Genomic DNA, 21,681 nt, shown 5'->3' with positions numbered 1-21,681 from the left:
TTCTTGTTGTTGCTGGCATGGTCTAAATTGATAATTTGCCGGGGGAAGATGCCAGTGATGACTGCTAAATGCCATTCTATGCCTCATCGTATCTCAAAAAGGAAAAAAAAAAAAAAAGCAAAGCCAAATTTGTCATTTACAAGGCAGGGCTTAAATTAGGCTGTCCTAGTTTCTTCATATAATAGACTATGTTCTCCCTGGACAGGATATCAGCCAAGCGTAGGGCCATTTCTTTGTGTTCGTCCAAGCAGAAGGGCTGCGGACACCATTTTAAGGACTTTTGGAATGGCTGTGTTTAACACCCAGCCTACTGGTGCCAGTGTAGTGCTATAATCACTTTATCTCTGGATGAGTGTCATCCAGAGTAGAAATGTTTATCTTATTCCCTGTGGGGTCTCAGGAAGACAGTTCTGCTGACAGTGTTGCAGAGAGGCAGATGTCTTGTCAGAGCACAGGTGTGCAGTTTAACTGACGGTGTTCTTCCGTTTCGCGCATATTTTTTTTCGTCGGTCCACATTTTCTTGTGGTTTAATCTGCAGTCAACAGACCGCAGTATCAGCCTTGCAACAGAGTCATTTAAAAACATCTGACAACCAACCAAGCAAGCTAGAATACTGGAAGAACTTGCTGGAACATTCTGCCTGCACAACGCACCAATGGCAACTTCTGACATCTCCACTTCATGTAAGATAACCAGATGACCCTACTCAGACTTTTGTTAACAGTGATGGCAAATGCGGAACGAGCCACAGTTTTACAGGGAGCAGAAAACCGTGATTGTGGTTCCCCATTTCTCTCTCTCCTTCCCTCTCTCTTTCTCGAGACCAGATGTCCAGTTACAGGGAAACGCGAAACACTGTGTTTTTTCTAAGTAACAGATGGAGGCGAAGGAAATCGCAGACCGATTCAGTGCAAAATCCTCAGGGTGATTTTACCGTCTTTCTCAGCAGAGCCCTGTCTTATCAGGCCTCTTGTAAACCTCCTGCGCTCCTGACGAGCGTGGATGGCATCCAGGGCAATCTCGTTACAGCCTTCGCATGAAGAGAGCCCTTTACCGGAGCAATGAGGGAGGTAGAATGGGGCATCAGGGATTCTTCAAGAAGTTGCTTGATAACTGGCGACTTGCCTGAACCTGGCTAAGGCAGTGACATGATTCTTCCTCCCTCCAAGATATTTATAAAATAAGAATGAATTATGAATTTATTTTTTTTCTCCCTCATAACCAGAGTGAGATGGGAAGCAGGGGCTATAGTTTCATCCAGCATATTTATAATTCATCAGTTGGAGCTCTAACAGCCCGTACCGGACTCCTGTGTCATGATGAAATTTAGCGTCATACCATCACTATTCGCCTCACCTGAGCTGCACCTTCATATTCCTCCACACATTCTTGAAAAGGTGCCAGGTGCAGTGTAACCATTCCTCACCCTCACACCTTTGTGGCTTCAAAGCCAGTGTAGAAGTCACAGTGAATGCAGTACATCAGCACTTCTCCACAGTCTCCACATCCTGATAGGAACTTGCTAAGAAAGCCGGTTTGTACCCTTTTCGTCACTCATGATCAAAATGAAAGTGAGGCTTCATTTCATGTGGTTGGTCAGCCAGAAACAGAAAAGTCTGCCCTCAATATTATAGCTAGTGCTAGTAACATTAGCTGTTGTTAGCATAGGTGACTACAACACACAAGTTGGTCTTGCTCAGCAAGTAGAGCTTGAAGTGCAAGCTGTTGCTGGGGTTTCATTGATAAAATGGAGTACAGAGCACAGAAACTCCAGCACGTCCTCCCAACAGTTTTGCAGTGTACTCGTCAGTCTGTAGCCAGTCTGCAAAAAGACATGGCCAGCATTCAAAGCCACTTATTGCAACAGAACAGCCTGTCAATCTAACAAACATCGGATTCAAAGGGAAACACCTACACCTGGTTTCTAGTTCTTTCTGCCACTGGAACTTCCAGACAACAGAATTTCATTTGACTGCACCGATGAAGCATGCAGTTTCATCTTGAGGACGTGGCATGGTACCGGGAAGGCAGTGTGGGTAAAAACGAAAGTAATATGACAGTGGTTTCTACAATAATGGGTGAAAGAGTTCAGCAGTAGCACTTTGCGGTGTAGGTCGGCAGGTTCTGGGAGTCAGAAATATGTAGTAATGGTTGGCAGATGACATGCAGTACAGCCCATGAATATATGATTTGCCACAGACTCGCACTGCTCCATTGAGATAAATAGCCAGCACTTGACAGTCATACTTTCACCACCGCAAAGCATCAGGGGAAGGTCACCATATTGATAATTCATTGAGTCTGGTCTTCAGTTGCCTTGGCTGACCTAGAACTGCAATCCATAAAAAACATTGAATATACTCTCCCCCCAAATCCATAATCAGCCCCTGTACATTCTCTCAGCATCCATAATGATGCACGTTGCTCCCCCTCAACATCGGCGATGAATGATGGATACCCTCCCAACGTCGATAATCAATGTCCGCATTATCTCTCTCTGTCTGCATAATTGCATCTTCCAGAATCCGTAATGAGTCCTGTGTGTTCTTGCTGCTTGTTCTGAAGTGAGTTGACCGCGTGTCTCCTGGGAATTGAAGTCTTGGGGTAAAAAAAAAAATGCCCTCAGACAGAGAGAAGAGCACCTCTGTACTCAGGAAAAACATACCCTTATGCTATCCCTGGTTTTTTTGCCTTTATTTTGACTGTCTGTCTGATTTAAAGGTTTGGAATTTAACCATGACCCCTTCCTTAGGGCAGCCATGACAGCTTTTTTGGCTCATTGTTTTGTAACTTATGCTGTCCTTAAGCTGTGGGTCATAGACACTGTAATGTAGGACTGATGATTATAAGTTGTTAACTGATGAGGAGAATCATGCTCTGTTTTTTCAGATAATAGATGACTGGCTCAAACATGCCAAAGCCTGTCCCTTCATGTTGGAAACACATAAAGCTTTTATTTGTTTATAGCCTTGTCATTTAATGTTCTTTTCAAATATGCATATTTTCTGTTTATATTTTTTGAGATGTCTTCAGTACAATGTCATAATCAGTATGTCATTTACCTTGACGCAGTTCTTGTTTTTAGCGTCTGTGTAATTTGGGTACTGTGTTCTACAGCATAATGATGTTCTTGTGTGTTGCCATATGTACTGAAGTACTGAAGTGCTCCCTCCCTCGTGGCAGTTTCTGTCAACGCATTCTGACAGTTACTCCCATCTGTCTGCTGTTCTGCTCACTGGTGCTATTTGTTGTTTTTGTTTTTTTTTTTTTGTAGCAGGAAGGACTGGAATCAGGAAGCTGGATGGATATAGGAAGGAGACGTGCCCTATAGCCTCGCAGACAGGTGGAGCCGGAAGCAGCAGAGTGGCTGGGACAGGACAATGACATCACAATAGCCTGGCCAATCCTGGAAAAGCCATGCATATAGTATAAAGGAGGCAGGGAGAACGGAGCCGAAGACATTGTCCTGATCGCCCCTCACCCCCTCCCCAACTCCCCCCCCCACCCCCCCCGCCCAAACCCTCAGTGGCGGCTATGATGCCCCTGGAGGTGTTGTGAACAGAGCGTGTTCAAAACCCCTTCCCCATCCCCCTTCCCCCCCCTCCTCCCCCCCCCAGCCCGGGAGGGAAAGATGCGCCCATGGACGGGGTCCTGGCGCTGGATCATGCTGGTGCTCCTGGCCTGGGGCACGCTGCTCTTCTACATTGGGGGCCACCTGGTGCGGGACAGCGAGCACCCCGACCGCTCCAGCCGCGAGCTCTCCAAAATCCTGGCCAAGCTGGAGCGGCTCAAGCAGCAGAACGAGGACCTCCGCAGGATGGCCGAATCCCTCAGGTGAGGGCCGGCGGGCGTGCCTCAGGGGCGGTGCAGGGCGGGCGGAGAGGGGGCAGGAAGGGGGGGGGGGCAGGTGGGGCAGGGCGGAGACATACAGGACAGGTTCCTAGAACCCTGCTGTGCTTCCCATAAGCTGTTAGTATTTGGCAAACTATGGAGACGGGCAGTTGCCAATTATACATTAGGTTGTTGCCTTTGGGCTTTTTTTTTTGGCAGTAGCTCTTATCCAGACAAACATGACATCATACGTTAAGTGTGTCACAGTAGATACAAGAGAGACAAACACTCTCAAAGAAACCAAACTGAAAGTAGATATGTGCTGAAAGGTAAAAACAGGGTTGAACTGGAAACATGCCAATAAAAACAGGGTGTCTAACCATAATCCTTAAGAGTAACATAACCGTGCTAGACTGAATGTAGAGCTTAGTGGTGATCCAATAAAAACATTATCCTAAGCCATTGTGCTTACATTGTAATGAACAATGATCCCCATAAGAGTGACCTTAACTTGTACCATGAGAATTTTAGTGACTGGCAACAGTGATCAGATTTTTGGATGTGATGTGTAAAGCAGGTACAAATTTTGGCATTCACCATAAAATTTGAGCAGGTGTCTTTTGTGAGTGTTGGAAGTATGATGTAAGTAAAAAAAAAAAAAAAAAAACAGGCCTCAGCTTAACTCCTTTAATTGCCTTATAGAGCACTGCCACGATTCCTGGGGAAATTTGTTTGCATGCACGCGGAAGTCGTACCCCAGCTTTGCACCTCAGATCATGTGGTGTGTCAGGTTTGATAAAGTGACGATAATTGCTCTTCCATGCTCCATGTGAGCTGTGAGATGATATCAAAAGTAGTTAGCCGGCGTGCCAGCAACTTTAGACTTGCCAGCTGTTACGAAAGCTGTTGCTAACTCAGTGGGTTGTGCATTAGAGAGAGAGAGAGAGAGAGAGAGGGAGAGGCAGAGAGGGCCTCTAAGTGGCTCAGTCAGTTAAAGTAACATCACAGGTTTAAATCTGAGCTGTGCCATCAGCTAACAATGACTGGGAGTCCACCACAGCATAAATGCCTCCTTTTATGAGTGGGTTTGAGTGGTGTGGGTTACGTTGGCAAGGGTCCCCTTCTCGTACCGCTAAACGGCACCTTCTAGTAAGTTGTCAGGTGACTGTGAATTCCCCAGATGACATCAGTGGGGTTTGCTCCTATACTCATCCAGTGTTTGCCCCCCCCCCCATTTGCATTGTGAGACTTGTAGGACAAAAAAGGCTGCCTGTGTTCATGGTACTTCAGTGCTCCTCCACCAGTGTAGAGGGTGTGATGTTGAGGCAATCATACCATACAACTGCCGATTCCAAAGTCAGTGGAACGAAAAAAAGGAGAGCAAGATCACATGGGAAAGCAGTGTGAGTATCAGACGGTGGGCGGCAGCACTTAACTGAGTGCTCATTAGGTTTGAGGGGCCTGGAGAGGGCAAGCGTGATTTCTGTGTCTGTTGGAAATCACAATTTTAATCACGTCACACTTGCTTTTGGCCTGGGAAGGCAGCAAAAATGTACTGTAGCACAGAGCCGTGTCATTGGAATATGGAAGCACGTTAATAACCTTTAGTACATTTTTTACCAGGATCTTTAATATATTTTTTCTCCTCTCTTAGGAGGATTGGTGGTTTTTTTAAAGTAAATCTCTCTCTCTCTCTTTTTCTCTCTCTCTCTCTCCCCCTCTTTCTTCATTTCTCTCTTTATACACACACACACACACACACACACTTGAGAAAGCATGGTAATACACCAGGAAGGCAGGAAGGCAGAAACTGGAGAGGAGACTACATAAATTTCTACAGGCATTTAAGTTTAAATTAAACAGATCTGTAATCATTCATCATTTTGTGTTATTTCCCCCCCCCCGTCACCGCACAGTTTTCGGCCCGTCTCTCTTGCCTGCTGCGGGGTTTTAGAACCCGCGTGCCAGCCGGGGACACGGTGTTAAGGGTCACCTTCGGTGGGGAGCTGGCTGTGGACCCCGAGCGCTGCGGTGTAAAAAGCCATTAGAGTGAGCGCAGCCGTGCAGCTGAGAGCACTTTCAGGTGCATTAGAGCCCTGCAGAGGCTGAAGGAATGCACGCCCCCCCCCCCTTCCCTCCGTCCCCTCTGTCCCCACTCCCCTCCCATCCCACTCCCCCCCCCCCCCCCCCCCCCCACCCTGTGCTAAAGCTGTGGGAGTTACATCACCCCCCGACCAGGTTACATCACACCAACCAGGTTCTTTCGGAGGGCTGCTCGTTCAAGGGGTCGAGCTGGATGTGAAACGTCAGTCAAAGCAGCATGCAGCCGGACGCGGAGGGGCCGCGCTCTCATTAACCAGTGGCCTCTGAACTGATTTAAATTCTCCCGTAATATGAAGCCGGCTTTGGCTCATCCCTACATGCTTCATGAAAGATTGATTAATCACTGACAGGACAGCCTCTGGCCTTCTGCCCCCCCCAAGAGCTGTCAATCACTCAGCCCAGTCTTGCCCTGCTACACACGCTGTCATGTGCAGGAGATGATGGCGTCTGCAGTACAGCGGTGTGGTGGGCAGCGGTGATGATTTGGTGGTCGGCCGCGTCGGACAGAAGGGCAGACGAATCATGTTTCGCTGTTTTATTTAATAAGGGGTGCCAAATTAACGTGGAGTGCAGAGTATGCACACAGGTTACTGCAGGCACATCGCCGCATTGGCAAAAAAAAAAAACGCCTCCATTTCAGATAGCCTGTTCCATGAAAGTGATAACGCCTGTGGTAAGGTGGTAGGTGATTTCCTCTCATGGCCAAAAGCTTCCTCCCTCTAAGTTAGCATTAGCCAGACGATGCAGTGGTGTTACAAAACTTACCAGGGTCCCCTGTGCAGACTAGTGTTATTGAAGGAGAGTTTGCAAGCTGTTCTGAATACTTGGGGGAAAATTATAGATCACAAGCTCCATTTGGGGAAAAGTGCCAGTGCCATATGCTCAAAGCAGGACAACGGATGTTTCTAATTGAGGAAATTGAATTATTGTCACGCGGGCCAAGTTTTGTCTGTTATTGTATCTACTTTAATGCTGCCTGTTAATTGGTCACTTAAATGTTAAACATATTTGAATTGCCTGAAACTGTGAACATGTGCTTGACACAGAGATGCTTCTAAGCTTCACCTCGGTTTAGCATGTCTGTGTCTTGGGTTGGGGGGAAAGTTGCTCAATGGTGCCCCCTGCCTGAAGGTTTGTAACAGCCAGCTTCGGTTTTGAGGGAGTTGTGCTTGTTACCTGGTTGACAAGGTGCCAAGTAAAAAAGGCGGTGGGGACAAAGAGGCCCGGTTTCAACAAACCCGCAGAGAGTGTCAAACGTGCAGTGGCTCGCATCTCGGTCCTGATTCCTATGGAACTTGTTTTAAACGTCAACGAAATAAGGCAAACTGAAACTGAAGCAAAAACCCAGCACAAATCTGGGTTACAGTGAGTCATGGAGTAAAACGTATAGCTTGTTCATTCTCAGGATTTACGCAACAGTTTTCCTGTTAAACTTCTTTGTGTTTTAAGTCTGAAATGAGGGAAAGAATAATACTCAAGACACTGAGCTAACGAGCTAATACAGTGTAAAATGCATACTAATATGATAAAGAGTGATAAAGAATCAGAACTTGCTTGCTGAAGTTCTGTGTGTATATGACTTAATATTCTTCATGATCTACAGTTTAATGGTATTTGTTGTAGTGATGGGATTCAGTGTGTGTATGAGTGTTTGTGTGTGTACAACTGTCCTACAACTGTCCTGTAGGGACAAGGAAATGATAAATCTCTGGAGCAAATCGCCATAAATAATTACTGTCCTTCAGTGTCAAAGAGGCTGCACTTTTTCGTGCCATGCCTCTGTGACTCTCGTTCTCGTCCTGGCCTCTGTTAATTGTTTGCACCCTGTCTCTGTGGCCCCTGGGGGCCCTCGTGAGAACCGCGGCCACGAATGTGAAAGATTTCGCGGGCGTGCCCGTCCCGCTAGCCCACAGCTGTTTCGATGGCTGCCGCCCGATCAGGAGGAACCGGCCATGTTCCGCAGCCTGGTTCCCCAGACTTTAATTTAACTGGGCCCAGGGAGGGAGAGTGGAGCGGGTGGTGTGTGCGTGGGAGTTGGTGTTTATTCAGGCAGCCGGGCCCAGCGGGAGGCGCACGGAGGTTTTGGCATGTGAAGAGCTCCTGTCCCCATTTTCCGTTGCTTGCCACGGCGTGACGAACAACCAAAAAAGGGTTGTCTTGCGCTAAGGCCGTCTCTGCGAGGGACCCGGAAGAACCAGGCCCCGTTCGGCGGGGCTCATCTCAGGCTCCTGATTGGGTGACTTTGGGTGAGTCACCGTGCCACGCAGGAAAGGTCCGGTGGCTAAAATCCTCTGGTTTGTTTGCAAAGTGGACAAGGACCGGAAACCGCCGCTGTGGAACTTCCCTTCCCCCTCCGGTGCTGTGTAAGTGGAAAAGAGGCGTAGCATGAATGTAGGCATGCTGTTTACTGGCTGCCTGGCAGAGCCAATCCGTGGGCAAATTCTCCGTAGGCCTAAGAGGAGGAAATTTTATGTGAAAGTTAAGAAATTGACAAACTGCCGGCATCTCCAGTTGGTTGGATTGGAGTTGTTCAGGAGGTGGAGATCTGTTATGATGGACTAACTCAGTGGTATGCGATATATCAGGACAGGGCTTTGATTGGATGCTGGATACGTGATTGTTTGAAGTTTACCCGCAAAGTCGCTTTTTTTGAACGATCCATGCATCATCTTTATAGCTTCATGCATCATCTTCAAAGTATCTGAGTGATTAGGAGCCTATAGGTACTGAGGCAAGTGACACTCAAGGTTATGAAGCACAGTGACTACAAGAGCCAGTCACGGTTTAAACTACACTTCCTCTTCATGCTTGACCACAGTAATCTTAAAATTACACCCCCATAGTCCTTGTTTAAATGGAAAACGTGGCCTCCTTCGTTACTGGTAATTCCACAGAAACTCAGCATGTGCATCTGTCCCTATGTAGAAGTCCTCTGTACCACCACACACAGCTCAGCATACAGATACACACACACACATTCAGAGATCTAGCTCACACAAACACATACTTAAGTTACATAATATACTCAAGATTCATACAACAAAAGGATACACACAGAGCTGTGTATGATATGTCAGTTCACACGTACTTACAAAGCTCTGTCCATTATAGCGATATACGTAGATCTCTGTGCAATAGTGTGGTGTCATTAGTCACTCTATACCTGAACTGTCATGTGAACACACTCTCAGACTCTTCTTCCACACTCATACGCACATATATGTGCACACACACACACAGACTTCTGCAACAAGGTAATGTCTCTCACCCCCGAGGGAGAAATCGTCCCACTCCAATTGTGCGATGGGAACTGTTGGCTGTCAGGGGACAGGTTACAGCGCTGCACAGCATGTCGAAGCAACGAGGGCTGGGAAGGAGGCCGGTCACCTGTGCGACCTTGAAAAGACTCCCCCCCCCCTCCAACTTCTCCACACAAAGACACCGTTCACCCTACTTTCTTTTATCGCTGCACATCCTGTGTGTTCTGTATTGCCATTGTGTTATGACACTGATATTGACACTTCGCGAATAGAGCAGGTGACACCGGTAATCCACATCCCCACCCCAAACACAACAAAAACTGTTTTAGGTGACTGTAGGAGTGGTTCAAGACAAGAAAAGCGGGGACCTTTGACTTCGCCTAGATTATGACATTGTGGTATTATTCTTACGACATTTCTTTGCCAAATGGAATCGTCCTACTTTTTAACCGTCTTTTCCCACACAAAGCACAGTTTTTTTTTTTTGTTTTTTTTGGAATTATAACTGAAAGAGCTTCCATTAAGCCACTCTCTGTGCCAGCTGTATAATTAACTACTCCGTTGATTAAGTGAAGAAATGAACTGAGCTACAAGCTCTGGAATATGCAAGGACTCTGATACTAATATGCTTTATAACTGTGCTTGTTGCTTCGGTTTGCTGTTGGCTAACCTTAATCGCCCCTGGTCACCATGCAGCGGTGAGCTAATGCTTAGCGCACAGTTACGTTATGGTGAAACATGCTTGTAGAATTGTTTTTCCGAAGCCTCGGCCATGCAAACTCATTAAGCACAGTGACTTGAGAAAGAGTGGGAGTTAATGGGCACTCGCTGAGAGACTGTAGTCCAAATACAATAAAAATCTGCTGTTTCTGCAATTACGCTTTCGCTAAAAGGGCACTTACAGGCAGCACTGCATAACTCCCCGCGAAGTTTCATTGACGTCTCCGAACCAGAATTTGTTGTACGTGGGCAGAAATTATGTCTGAACAAATTCAAATGAATGTATGACTTCTCGCAACGTCAGGTACAGCAAATAGACTTTAACCAAACGTGACAAATCAGCTGTCTGTGACTTGTAGAGGAGGCATGTGAAATTTTAGCCCATTGAGTCAACACTTCCTGAAGGTAGCATAACCTTCAAAAATGGTTTTTAACGTAGAAACCATTGGGCAATCTTCTTATGCAGGATGGAGGAATGGAGGTTATCTCACTGCATACTATATGTGGTATAGAGGAGGCAAATATTCGTTTTTATCATGTCATTATTCTTTTTAACTTAACATTGATATATTTTTAATAGAAGAACATTAACATCAACTTTTTGCACAGGTGCAATGAAAATAAATTGCATATTTGAAAGAAATAGCAGCACAGCATCTTGCAACTCCAGTTGAAATGTGTGAGCTGCCAATAATCAGTTATTTTTCTGCTGGTTTGTCTTGTCCTCTCATTGATTACTACGTGAAATGCACACAAATCACACAAAAACACAAAGCCTGTAGCTATGCGAGATGTCAATCAACAGGCATGGTGCAGGGAGAGCTGGCGTTGAATTCTCTTGGCATCAGATTTCTAGGCAGGTTCTAAGGAAGAGGTCAGAGGTCAGAGCTGCAAGTAGCCTCAACTGTATTAAGGTGGGCTTGCACCATCAAAGTCCAAAGTCAGTTTCAGCTGTGGACAGCAGTGTAGAGTAGTGGTAAGGAGCAGGGCTCATAACGCTAAGATTTGCCAGATTAACTCCCGTGTGGGACACCGGTGTTGTACCCTTGGGCAAGGCACTTTAGCCAGTCCTGTTTTAGTTAAGAGCATCTGCTAAGCAAATGTAATGAATGTGGTTGGGTTTTAAGCCATTCATTTAGTCCGCTTAAGTCAGTTAGCACAGAGAGATGCAGTCGCGCTGGTGTGCTGTGCCATATCCACCCCCAGGTTTATATTTAAACTGTTGTGATGAGACCCGGTGCAGACCGAAGCGCCATGGTTACCAGGCAGCAGTGGGCCAATGGGATGAGACCATGCTGGCGTGTGACTCACCTGTTTTCCGCCTCGCTGCTCGGCAACCCCGAGGCGGCGATCTCTGCGATTCCCATCTGCCTCTTGCCTTTTTGCCCTCAGCAGCTGATCCTGGATCAGAGTCAGTATGTTGCGCTGAATGGCTGGGTATGGGACGGAGGGGGAGGAAAGCTGATCTAGGGTCTCTTGTCAAGGGCAGAAAGCACCAGGATCTGGGAAAACTACGCCGAGCCCATGCACACACACGCGCACACACACGCACAAACACACACACACACACAAGCACCCCCAGCCTTGTGGAAGTCAGAGTCCGCGTGTCCATGGAGACGCAGGATTGCAATTTGTGTCTCTGTTTTCTGTTTTCTCTGTCTTCTGCTCCTGTGGTCCTGCTGTGCTTGTGAGCCAAAAAACCCACGCCTACCACAGGAAGTGATGTCAGCACACTCCGCCGCTGGAAAACACAGCAAATAAACTCAAAATGTGGAAAATGTAGTGGCAGAAAACAGAGAGCCTTACTGGAGTATGAAAGGCAGTCTTTATTAACAGGCCAGAGTGTCTGTGGGAGGGAAACCTTAACAGGTCTGCCTGGCGGACATAGCGACCATACTGTTATATAGGTGTGAGACTGGCCATACACACACATATGCTGAGAGGCCTCTTCCGAGGTCAAGAGGTGTGAAAGGGTGTCCGACTATGTACCTGTGTATGTCTGTCTGCATGTGTGTGAGTATATGCACAAGTATGCATTTGTCTGTGTGTCTGCATGTGTTAAATGTGAGAAATTTAGTAGTGCTGCTTGCATATGTGTTCCACCCATGAACACTGACTTTATCCAATGAGGGTGTGTCTCAGTCATGTGATGTGATGTCATGCCATGCTCTAGTGTGGTAGTAACTGCGTATTGTGTTGTGGGAGAGGATGGATGTTTCAACTCAGCTGTGTTACACCACCTGAACATTGTTAAACGTCTCACAGCTGGGCGCTTTGATAACAGATATGGGTGACATTGAGAAGCATAAGAATATCCTCCAGTATCCGTTCAGTAATGGATCTTTTGTTCAGCGGTCGGAAATGGACACTCCTCTGTGATCACCATAGATGCGTAGCCTACTTTTCCTGCATTGTGTGTGTGTGTGTGTGTGTGTGTGCGCGTGCATGTGTGAGTGTGTGTGTGTGTGTGTCCATGCATGCATATGTCTGTGTGTATATGTTGGGGTCATTGGGTTTTGCCTGACAGCAGAAGTTGAATCTCATAGACTTACACTCCCTTGCATTTGACATCCAATTGAAACCCAATCCACACTCATTCATCCCTGCAGGTGACCTGCTACACCTTTGACCTTCCAGGAACAAGCTCTTCTTTCCCTTTTCATTTCACTGTGCCACAAGATCTCATGTGCCTTTCAGTTTGCTTGGAGACAAAAATGCTCACCATTTGCTTATTGTTTCAGATCAAATCATTTAGAGCTGCCTTTTACTTATGATCAGGATGGTTCTTAATCGGAGTGTTCAGATAAAGAGCAGATTTGAACAGTCACACCTTCCCAAGTATGTACCATAGCTTCACAATGCAGATATGGGGTGTCAAGACCCAGGAACCTTCCGGCGGGTTCTTTTTTGGGAGAAATGCGTCAGCCCTTTCTTACTTCCTGTTCTGTTGCCATAAAGTAAAACTCCACCCCAGTCAGCTGGCGAGGGTGAAATGTGGTGACAATGGGGTGAAAGGGGGGGTGTGGATGTTTGAGGATTGTGATGCATGGGGAATGGGGGCAGGCAAGGGAGTGGCGAGGGGGCATCTCAGCGGGGTGCTAGAGCGCTTGATAAATAGCCGCTGCCACCGAACAAATGGCCCGCGGTTGCCGAGGCAACTGATTATCAATTGGCACGGGGACAGTGACAGTGGTGCAGAGGGCCCCCCTGGGAAATTAGGCAGGTGGCGCTCGGTTTGACCTAGCTGGACACACGCGTCCACACACACACGCATACACACACCCGCACACATGCACACACCTGCATCCTTCCTTCCTCATTGCACGCTTTGTTAACGTGTGGCTTCGCCCCGCAGGGTACCGGAAGGCCAGGGTCAGGAGGTGGGTCCGGTGGCCGAAGGGCGGATCCACACCCTGGAGGAGCAGCTGATCCAGGCCAAGGAGCAGATCAACAACTTCCGGAGGCAGCCTGGGGATGGTAAGCGGGGGGGTGCCGGTGGGGCCGGCTCTGAGACAGACAACTGGGGGGACTGTAGCGAAGGGCAAGAGCAGTCACTCCACCCGGCCTCAAACCCGGGTCTACGGTACCAACCACGCGACGCCAAAGAGCCAGGCTTGTTGGTATGGCAGTCAGAGCACATACGCAACCGTAGTGACGGCACTCCGTCACAGGGACGAATGGGAGGTGGGTGGGGTTGCATCACAATACATTATTGGCATTTAGCAGACACTCTCATCCAGAGCGACTTACATAGGTTACAGTTTTTTACAATGTTATCCATTTATACAGCTGGATATTTACTGAGGCAATTGTGGGTTAAGTACCTTGCCCAAGGGTACAGCAGCACCCAGGCAGGGAATTGAACCGGCAACCTTTTGGTTACGGGTTTTGTTCTTACCCACTATGCAACACTGGCGCCTAAGTTACTGACTACTGTAGAGATATAGAGATAGACTTTTGGGTGGCAGCAATCAAATCTTTAAACACCAATAGCTACAGTCGAGGGAAACTCTTCTTCATTGTTTTAAATTTGAGACACCACCTCAGAGGACAGGGGAAAGGCAGGGTAGCGGTATCAGGTGGTTGGTCATTGACTTGTTGTTTGCTGTCTGATTGAATGACGCTTTAAATCAAAGAGGAGCTGCCGAGCCAGAAGGTGGAAGAAGGGGGTGGGAGTGTGATTGGTGGATCCTCCCAGATTGATGCTTTTCATTTTCAACCAAATGAATTATGGGTGCATAATGAATCACAGTTCCACCACCCATCTCCTTTTGCAATAACTCTCCTCCAGTGACCTTGCAGGGTGGGCAACATTTGGGTTGAGAGCGAAGGGTGTGTGTGAGCGCATGAGTGAGTGTGTTTTGTGTGCCCGTGTGTATGTGCGGCATGCCTAAGGGGGTCATCGGTTCTCATTGTGCGAAGTGGCAACTCCACAAATACCCTGCAGGTCTTCATCTGGTGGGAAACGGTGGGAGAGAGCCTCGAGTCCCCGCGGCCTCGTCTGCTTCGATCGTTCCAGGCGGAATCCTTCCAGAAGCCGCCGCAGTAACCCGATCCTCGCAGCGCCTCCTTTCTCTAGGCCGTGCCCTTTTGTTGTTTCGCGGACGGGGCCTTATGCTTCCTGCCTCTCGGGAGAGGCAAACAAACCCCAGACAACCCTGCAATATCAAATATACATTCATACTGTCACAGTTAGGACAGCGGGGTCCAGATGGACTGGTTTTTGCAGAGTGAGCTGGCCAGAGATGTGCAAGAGATGCTGCCTGCAGGGTTTATGTCTGCTGTTGGTTCAGCAGTGTCCATACAGAGTCTCAGGTTTCTCTCCTGTTATTTTACCAGCAGAAAATAGAAATGAAAACAGAGGCTTATCCCCATGGTGTGACTCTACTCTATATTCTATCTGCTGACCAGATTGGTGTTCCCTCCATGCCTTAGTGTCTATGAGGATTCGAATGATAATAAGAGGTTTCCAGCACTGCCCACCCTGCGGTGCTGGCTGTGGACGATCTGACCACACCCCTTTGAATATTCATACCAGCCCGGCGGATTAGAGCACGTTTGGCTTCAGCAGCAGCTGGGACAAAATTTGTACTTTTCCTGATGCCTTGTCAGATTGGTGAGAGTTTCGCAGCATGAGAAAGTACAAGATATACCCCCGTTAAATTCATTTACAGCGTGAGTGCCATGCACAAGAAACCCTCCACAGATACTACAGATGCAGTAGGCATTCAAAGAATGTGTTGCGTGTATACACACACACACACACACACACACACATACCACCTAACTGTGCCGGAGGCATCTCTGAGGCACCCTTCATATCATAATGCTTGTCTCTGCACAAAAACAATCCCGGTTATCTTTTTAGCTGTCACAAACAAGTGGAATAAAACAAAGACCTGCACAACGGGGGGTTTACAGAGCGTATTTAAGCTTTAACAACAAACCCAGCCCTTGAGAGAAACCCACCCAATCATGTAAGAGACCCAGCCAGTCATGTAAGAGACCCAGCCAATCATGTGAGAGACCCAGCCAATCATGTGAGAGACCCAGCCTATCATGTGAGAAACCCACGCAATCATGCGAGAAACCCAGCCAATCTTATCAGGCGTTACAGAAGGCCACAGAGCTGAATATGTGGTTAGCAGAAAATGGAAAAATCTGCAGTGCAAACCCCTGAGCAGTATATGTCATGGCTGGAATTATTCTTGTTGTAATTTCCTGCGCATCACTTCCTCCTCCTGTTCAGCAGGTCCCGGGAAGGACCACGAGGAGCTGCGAAGGAAGGTGGAGAACGGTGTGAAGGAGCTGTGGTACTTCGTGCGTTGCGAGGTGAAGAAGCTGAGCCACGTGGAGACCGGGGACCTGCAGCGGCACACCGAAACCCTCCTGGAGGACCTGGGTCACCAGCAGAGGTCAGGGGTCACCTGCAGGAGGGCGGGGTTACGCTGCGCCACGTCACATCACAGACGCTCTCGTCCAGGGCAGTTTATACAGCCTACAGGTTTTACTTCTTATCCATTTACACAGCTGGGCATTTACTGAGGCTATTCAAACTGGCAACCTCTGCAGGGTTACCAGCCCTGTTCACTACCTCCATGGCCCACATGTGCTGTTGTGCACATAGACAGGCATAGACACCCAGGGTCTATTTCACGCCACGTGTCTTTTGAATCTTGTGGCTATGTACTGCATGCAAAACACCTTGAGGCACCGGTTGTCTCTGTCTTTCAGCATTACACAAACGCAGGAGACACCCATAATTTGGGAGGAGACACCCATAATTCTCTTACTTTACTTTGGCTGTTTTCAAGTACCTGCTCTGTCTGTGTGTGTATATGTGTGTGTGTGTGTGCATGTGTGCATGTGTGTGTGTGTGTGTGTCTTTATGTGTGTGCATGGGCACCCGCGTAGACAGACCTCAGCCTTGAAAGTGTCACAGGCAAGACGATGTTCCGGAACTGGAACTTTCATGCGCTCACAGATTCCCACAGCTCCGTCTCTCTCTTAGCCAGTTAGCCGGGTAAGGTTAGCGTTGGGGAAACGCAGCCCGCAAAGCAGAATTTATGCCGCGGTTTCCAGAAAACTCCGCTGCGGGGGGTGTTGCTTTATTTCACCGTCGATTTGTGTGTTTATTGTAATTGTGTCAGTAATTGCACCCATTTTGAACGAGTAATCAGTGGCAGGGATAGCCCCCCCTACCCCTCTCCTCCCACAACAACCCTACTGCCTGAAAATGCTCCGATCACGCGACTCTGAGCCTCACAATGAAAGTCCCCCATCTGGGGACACCCAGCATCCCATGAAACCGAACATCCTCATGGTTGCTCTATGTGGGTAGCTTATTGCGCCCCCCCACCACCCCCAGCCAGAGAATCACTGTGCTTTTTGTTTGGTTTTCATATTGATTACAATTTACTAGGACACACAGTACATTTTGCTGTGCACATACTTTTGTATGCATTCACTGTTTGGACAGATAAAAGTGTTTTCATAACTTGGGTTGATAATAAGGTTAGCATTATTTATATTACGAAGTGCTACATAATTTATACTATTAAGTCCTACTTTTGCGTGTTTGCAGAACCAAGGATAGAGTGGAAGATTCACAGCTGGTGTACAGATTCTCTTTGGCCTGTGTGGGTGTCCATGTGCACTGACTTCTACAAGTTGGCCTTAGTATCACACTGTGACCTGGCTATGACCCCTGACCCCTGACCCCTGAACCCTGACCCTTTTTGTGTCTGTGGTCTGAACTCAGGTCCATCATGACGGACCTGTACTACCTCAGCCAGGCTGACGGCGCAGGCGACTGGAGGGAGAAAGAGGCCAAAGACCTGTCTGAGCTGGTGCAGAACCGCATCACCTATCTGCAGGTACGTAAACCTGAGCACATGAACTTCAACGTATCCCTCCGCCTTGCCGGGGCTGGGACCACAAAAGGGCCATTCAGATACCTGTCAATGAAGACCACTGTTCAGTAGTTCTCTTTATAACTCTTAGGCTTTGGGGAGGTATAAAAGCTTTGCTTGGACCAGAACAAAAGCTGGCCCTCCAGGATCATGGCTGGTCATTCATGGTGGGATGGTGTGCTTGTACATTACATGTCTGAATGCCTGCATGGGCCCATGCCAGTGAATTTAAGCTTGCATTGGTGAGGCAGGTGAAACAGGATAACTAGTCTTTAATAGGAATGTTTCTGCAGTCAGGATTCCTCAGTTCTGATAATGAATTAAGTGGCTTTATGCTCCGGGTATTGACTGTAGCTCAACTGAAATCACAGGATCTTCTATACCGGCCCATAATTCTAGTTCTACATTCTATCAGGTTACCATTGTGTGAAGTTCACTAGTTCACTAATTATTGTCACCTAGTACTGTATGTCTGGCTAGAGTTCTCAGTAAAGTGGTAAAAGGCTGCATAGCCAATGAGAGTTAGCTGGTTAGTAACTACAAATAACACCATGTTTGTAGCTTTTTTTTTTTGCCCAGTGTCCAAATTTGCCCAAATTTGTGCGTGCGTACATCGTACAACAGAATGCAAGACACAGTTGCCTAAAGTTATTTAGTTTATAATAAATTAAAACACGGTGCAAAGATATCAGCGGTCAGAGGTGTGATTTTATTCAGAGCACCTCCGTCAGTTTCACAGAAAGTTTATCAGATGTAAATTTAAAAACCCAATCTCAGGAGCCCTGATGTGGAAGAGAGACCCGCTGCCGAGACCACCAATCTCCTTTATCAGTTTTTCCCGCCTCGACCATCTTTCCACACATCTCACCTATGCCCACTGTATTGCTTATACTGTATTGCTTATCCTTCTTATCTCACCCCTCGATCTCTCTCCGCTGCCCCAGTCATCTCGCCTGTCTCACATTTTTCGTCTGTCTCTCCTCTCTGACTCGAATGTCTTGCACGTTACATTTATCCGCCTTACCTGTCTGACTCGCTCCCCTGTCCTTCCTTCCTGCCTGTATTACTCATTTCCTTCATCCTTTTCGCTTGCCTCACCTTAGTCTCTTCCATGTCTCACCCTTCACTCTCCTCTGTTTCATTCATTAGTCTTTTGCCTTAGTTCCCCCACCTGTCTCGCTCTCTGTCCTCTGTCATTTCCTTGTCACCTGTGTCACCCATCTCTACCATCCTGCCACCTGTCTCACCTTCCTCTCTCTCCTCCGTCCCATCCTTTCCTCCCCTCTGTCTAACTCATCTTTCTTTCTCCGTCCTAGTTGTCAGTTAGCTCCATGTTTCACCTCCCTCTCTCCTCCATCCCACCCTTTTCCCCCTCGGTCTAACTTGTCTCCCTTCCTCCATCCGAGTTGACGGTTAGCTCCAGTTAGCGCCCTCAGATCCCCCACCGTGGCTAATGAGGAGGAATCGGAGGAGCATGAGGAGCTCCGCGGGCTGTAATGAGCCCTCCGCGTTTGATGGAGCGCGGGCGCAGTGCGCGGAAAGCACGCTGCTAACAGCTGCTGTCACTGATGAAGGATCAGCGTTCCAGTCCGTCTGTCACGCCAGTGGCAATCCATCAGTCTCCGGCTGTAATAATCCCCCCCCCCCCCACCTCCACCCCGATGCTCCGAGAGGGATCCCTCTCCTGCGCCCCGCCCGTTCCGCCATTCGCTCTCCATCTCCATCACTCACGGCAACCCCCGCCCGTCCCCCTCCCTGCACACGAATCCGTGGAGATGCGGCTTTGCCACTCAATTTTTCGTAAGTTTTTGTTTGAGCGGTGACACGGCTCTTTGACTGCTTAAAGCTCACCCTGCTTTATCGGTGAGCGTCCAGGTCCAGGGACTGAAATACGGTAGCTCTCCCAATGCTAAGCTGCTTGAGCCATTCCAGGTTTGACTAGAAGCAGTTCAGTGTACTGAAAGGAAACTGCATGCTGGAGGCTCCCGCACAGTAGGCTGACACTGTTTGTCAAACTGCTATGCAGATATATTTCCATCTCTGGCTCTATACTGAGCCCGTGTCTGCTAGGCCCTTCAAAAAGCAGTGTAATTGCTAGAGGAGTCACGCTCTGTCATGGTGCCCCCTGGTTTTCTCGTAATTGATCATTGAAAACAGCTCTACCCCTCATGATTTTTTTGGTACCATTTTCAAGATTAGATCAGTCCTACGTCTCATCTGGGTGACATAAATAGGGAAGGCTTCAACTTATTAACTGGGATAGCCCCTCACCTGTCAGAACAATGGCATATTGGTTTTCTCTTCGCACACAATGTACATTCATAAGATCTGTCAAATGGAACATCCAGGCCAATCAGAGGAGGCTGTGCTTTGTATGCAGGTGAAAAGCGGGGCTTACTAATACAGTCTGAGTCTCTGCTATGTACTTAAAATGCAATGGCTTATTGACTGCATTGAGAGAAGACTGAAGGTTCATTGCTAGTCCGGATACGTTATGTTTGATTTGATTGAGTGTTTGAAATTCCGCCCCCCTCCCACGTGCCCACAATCAATGTATTTTTGAAACCAGGGACCTGCAAATGCATGATAATAATGTAATTAAGTCAAGTGTGCAATTGACTTGACAGCTCAATTAGTCCATATAATTAAAGAGCTGGGCTGGAATTAAATTTGTCCTGCGGTCTACCAGGACAAGGGTTGGGAACTGCCGATCTAGGCGCTCCAGGTGACTGAAGCCTTTGTAGTCTCTGGGAGTCCCTCGAATTTTAATTCTGCTGGTCCGATACCCCCCCCCCCCCCCCCTCCTGTGCCATTTCTTCCTCCAGAACCCCAAGGACTGCAGCAAGGCGCAGAAGCTGGTGTGCAACATCAACAAGGGCTGCGGGTACGGCTGCCAGCTGCACCACGTGGTGTACTGCTTCATGATCGCCTACGGCACGCAGCGCACCCTGATCCTGGAGTCGCAGAACTGGCGCTACGCCACCGGCGGCTGGGAGACCGTGTTCCGGCCCGTCAGCGACACCTGCACCGACCGCTCCGGCACCTCCACGGGACACTGGTCGGGTGAGTGTTGTACGAATGGGCCAGCTCGGCCTCGGCCTGGTGTACCGGGTGTATTACATTACATTATTGTCATTTAGCAGACACTCTTATCTAGAGAAACTTACGTGGGTCATAGTTTTTACATGTTATTCATTTATACAACTGGATATTTACTGAGGCCATTCTGGGTTAAGTACCTTTCCCAAGGGTACAGCAGCTGTGTCCCAGATTGCTGCACATCTAATGTCAGAAACCCTGTTTATGATGTCACAAACACGGATGATGAAGTCACTCCATCTATTATGGTGTCACAAACCCTGTTTATATGTGATAAACCCTGTCCTTTATGTCACAATGATGCCCCTTTGATGCTGTCAGAAACCCAGTTCATGATTCTCCCAGCCGATGAACACGATGTGTTCACTGGGTGCTGGGTGTTCTCTTACCTGAAAAGGTACTCATTGAGGTTTACAAGGGTAGAATCACCCCTGGCTGTAGCTCAGCAGCCCATAAGGCTTTCTAATGTAATCAATCTAATTCCAAATGAAGTGTCAAAAGAGCATTCCTCAGTCTTTCTTATTTCACCCTGGTGGCCTGTTGAATAGTCACTCTGGCCAGATTAGTGTAGCAGGCCCATTTATCTGTTTCCTCACATATGAAACTCTTCCTGCAGCATGGTGGGGATGAAAGACATCTGTCCATGGGTGCTCAGTGCAAGAGCTCCAACAGCCTTTCAAACAAGCCCCCCCCCCCCCCCCCCACCCCCCCGAACAAGTGGGGGGGGGGGTGGGGGGGTGGTAGTAGTGTAAATACTGCAGAAGCAGTAGGGAGGCAGCAGCAAGCACACGCGCACAGGCTCACTCACGCACACACACTCAGGAGGGGGGGGGGGGTGGGGGTCCGGGGGGGCGTCGAGGGAAAGGAATGCAAGGAGGCCGCAAACACGCAGCTTTTCAGGATAGAGCATCTCTCTTCCCCCGCGGCACGGATTAAAAATTAAAGAGGAAAGAATAAGCAAAGAAAAGAAATGAAAAAACATCGGCTCTGTTGGCGAGCGCCAATGTCTTCATCAGGGTGAGATGCCATTTAGATTCCCTCAGAGTGCTAATGAAGCAAGAGAGGAAGGGGACAAGCCAGTCTTTCTCTATAGCACCAGAGCTCTGACAAAAACAGCAGCCAAAAGAATATTTAGAGTTTTTCTCATGTAGGGGAGGGGTTGGGAGGGGGGGGTGTGTCTTAAATATTTAATGCTTTGCTTGATTTATATTCCCCGCACATTCTCGGCTGCACATTCAAACATGCATAAGTGGTA

General features: G+C 48.1%; 1 protein-coding gene and 1 long non-coding RNA gene across 3 annotated transcripts in view; both read left to right on the top strand.

The window, feature by feature from the left end:
• LOC118786434 overlaps nt 1-3,495 on the top strand; it is a 46,576-nt gene extending 43,081 nt beyond the window's left edge. Inside the window, exon 3 of the long non-coding RNA XR_005005339.1 lies at nt 3,276-3,495. This is a non-coding gene — a long non-coding RNA (uncharacterized LOC118786434). The remainder of the gene's footprint in view (nt 1-3,275) is intronic.
• A 137-nt stretch (nt 3,496-3,632) lies between these two features.
• The window catches only part of LOC118786778 (alpha-(1,6)-fucosyltransferase), a 22,754-nt gene continuing 4,705 nt past the window's right edge, over nt 3,633-21,681 (top strand). The window contains exons 1-5 of one of the 2 annotated variants that reach the window (XM_036542092.1): nt 3,633-3,835; nt 13,271-13,392; nt 15,668-15,830; nt 17,177-17,291; nt 20,153-20,390. In XM_036542092.1, coding sequence (XP_036397985.1) covers nt 3,633-3,835; nt 13,271-13,392; nt 15,668-15,830; nt 17,177-17,291; nt 20,153-20,390 — 841 coding nt within the window. Of the gene's footprint in view, nt 3,836-13,270; nt 13,393-15,664; nt 15,831-17,176; nt 17,292-20,152; nt 20,391-21,681 lie in introns of both variants that reach the window. The other variant, XM_036542091.1, reaches the window with a different exon arrangement.

Source organism: Megalops cyprinoides, chromosome 12 (assembly GCF_013368585.1).
Source record: "Megalops cyprinoides isolate fMegCyp1 chromosome 12, fMegCyp1.pri, whole genome shotgun sequence".
NCBI classification, from domain to species: Eukaryota; Metazoa; Chordata; class Actinopteri; order Elopiformes; family Megalopidae; genus Megalops; species Megalops cyprinoides.
Note: the sequence above shows the minus strand (reverse complement) of the source record. Positions and strands in the feature narration are given on the sequence as shown.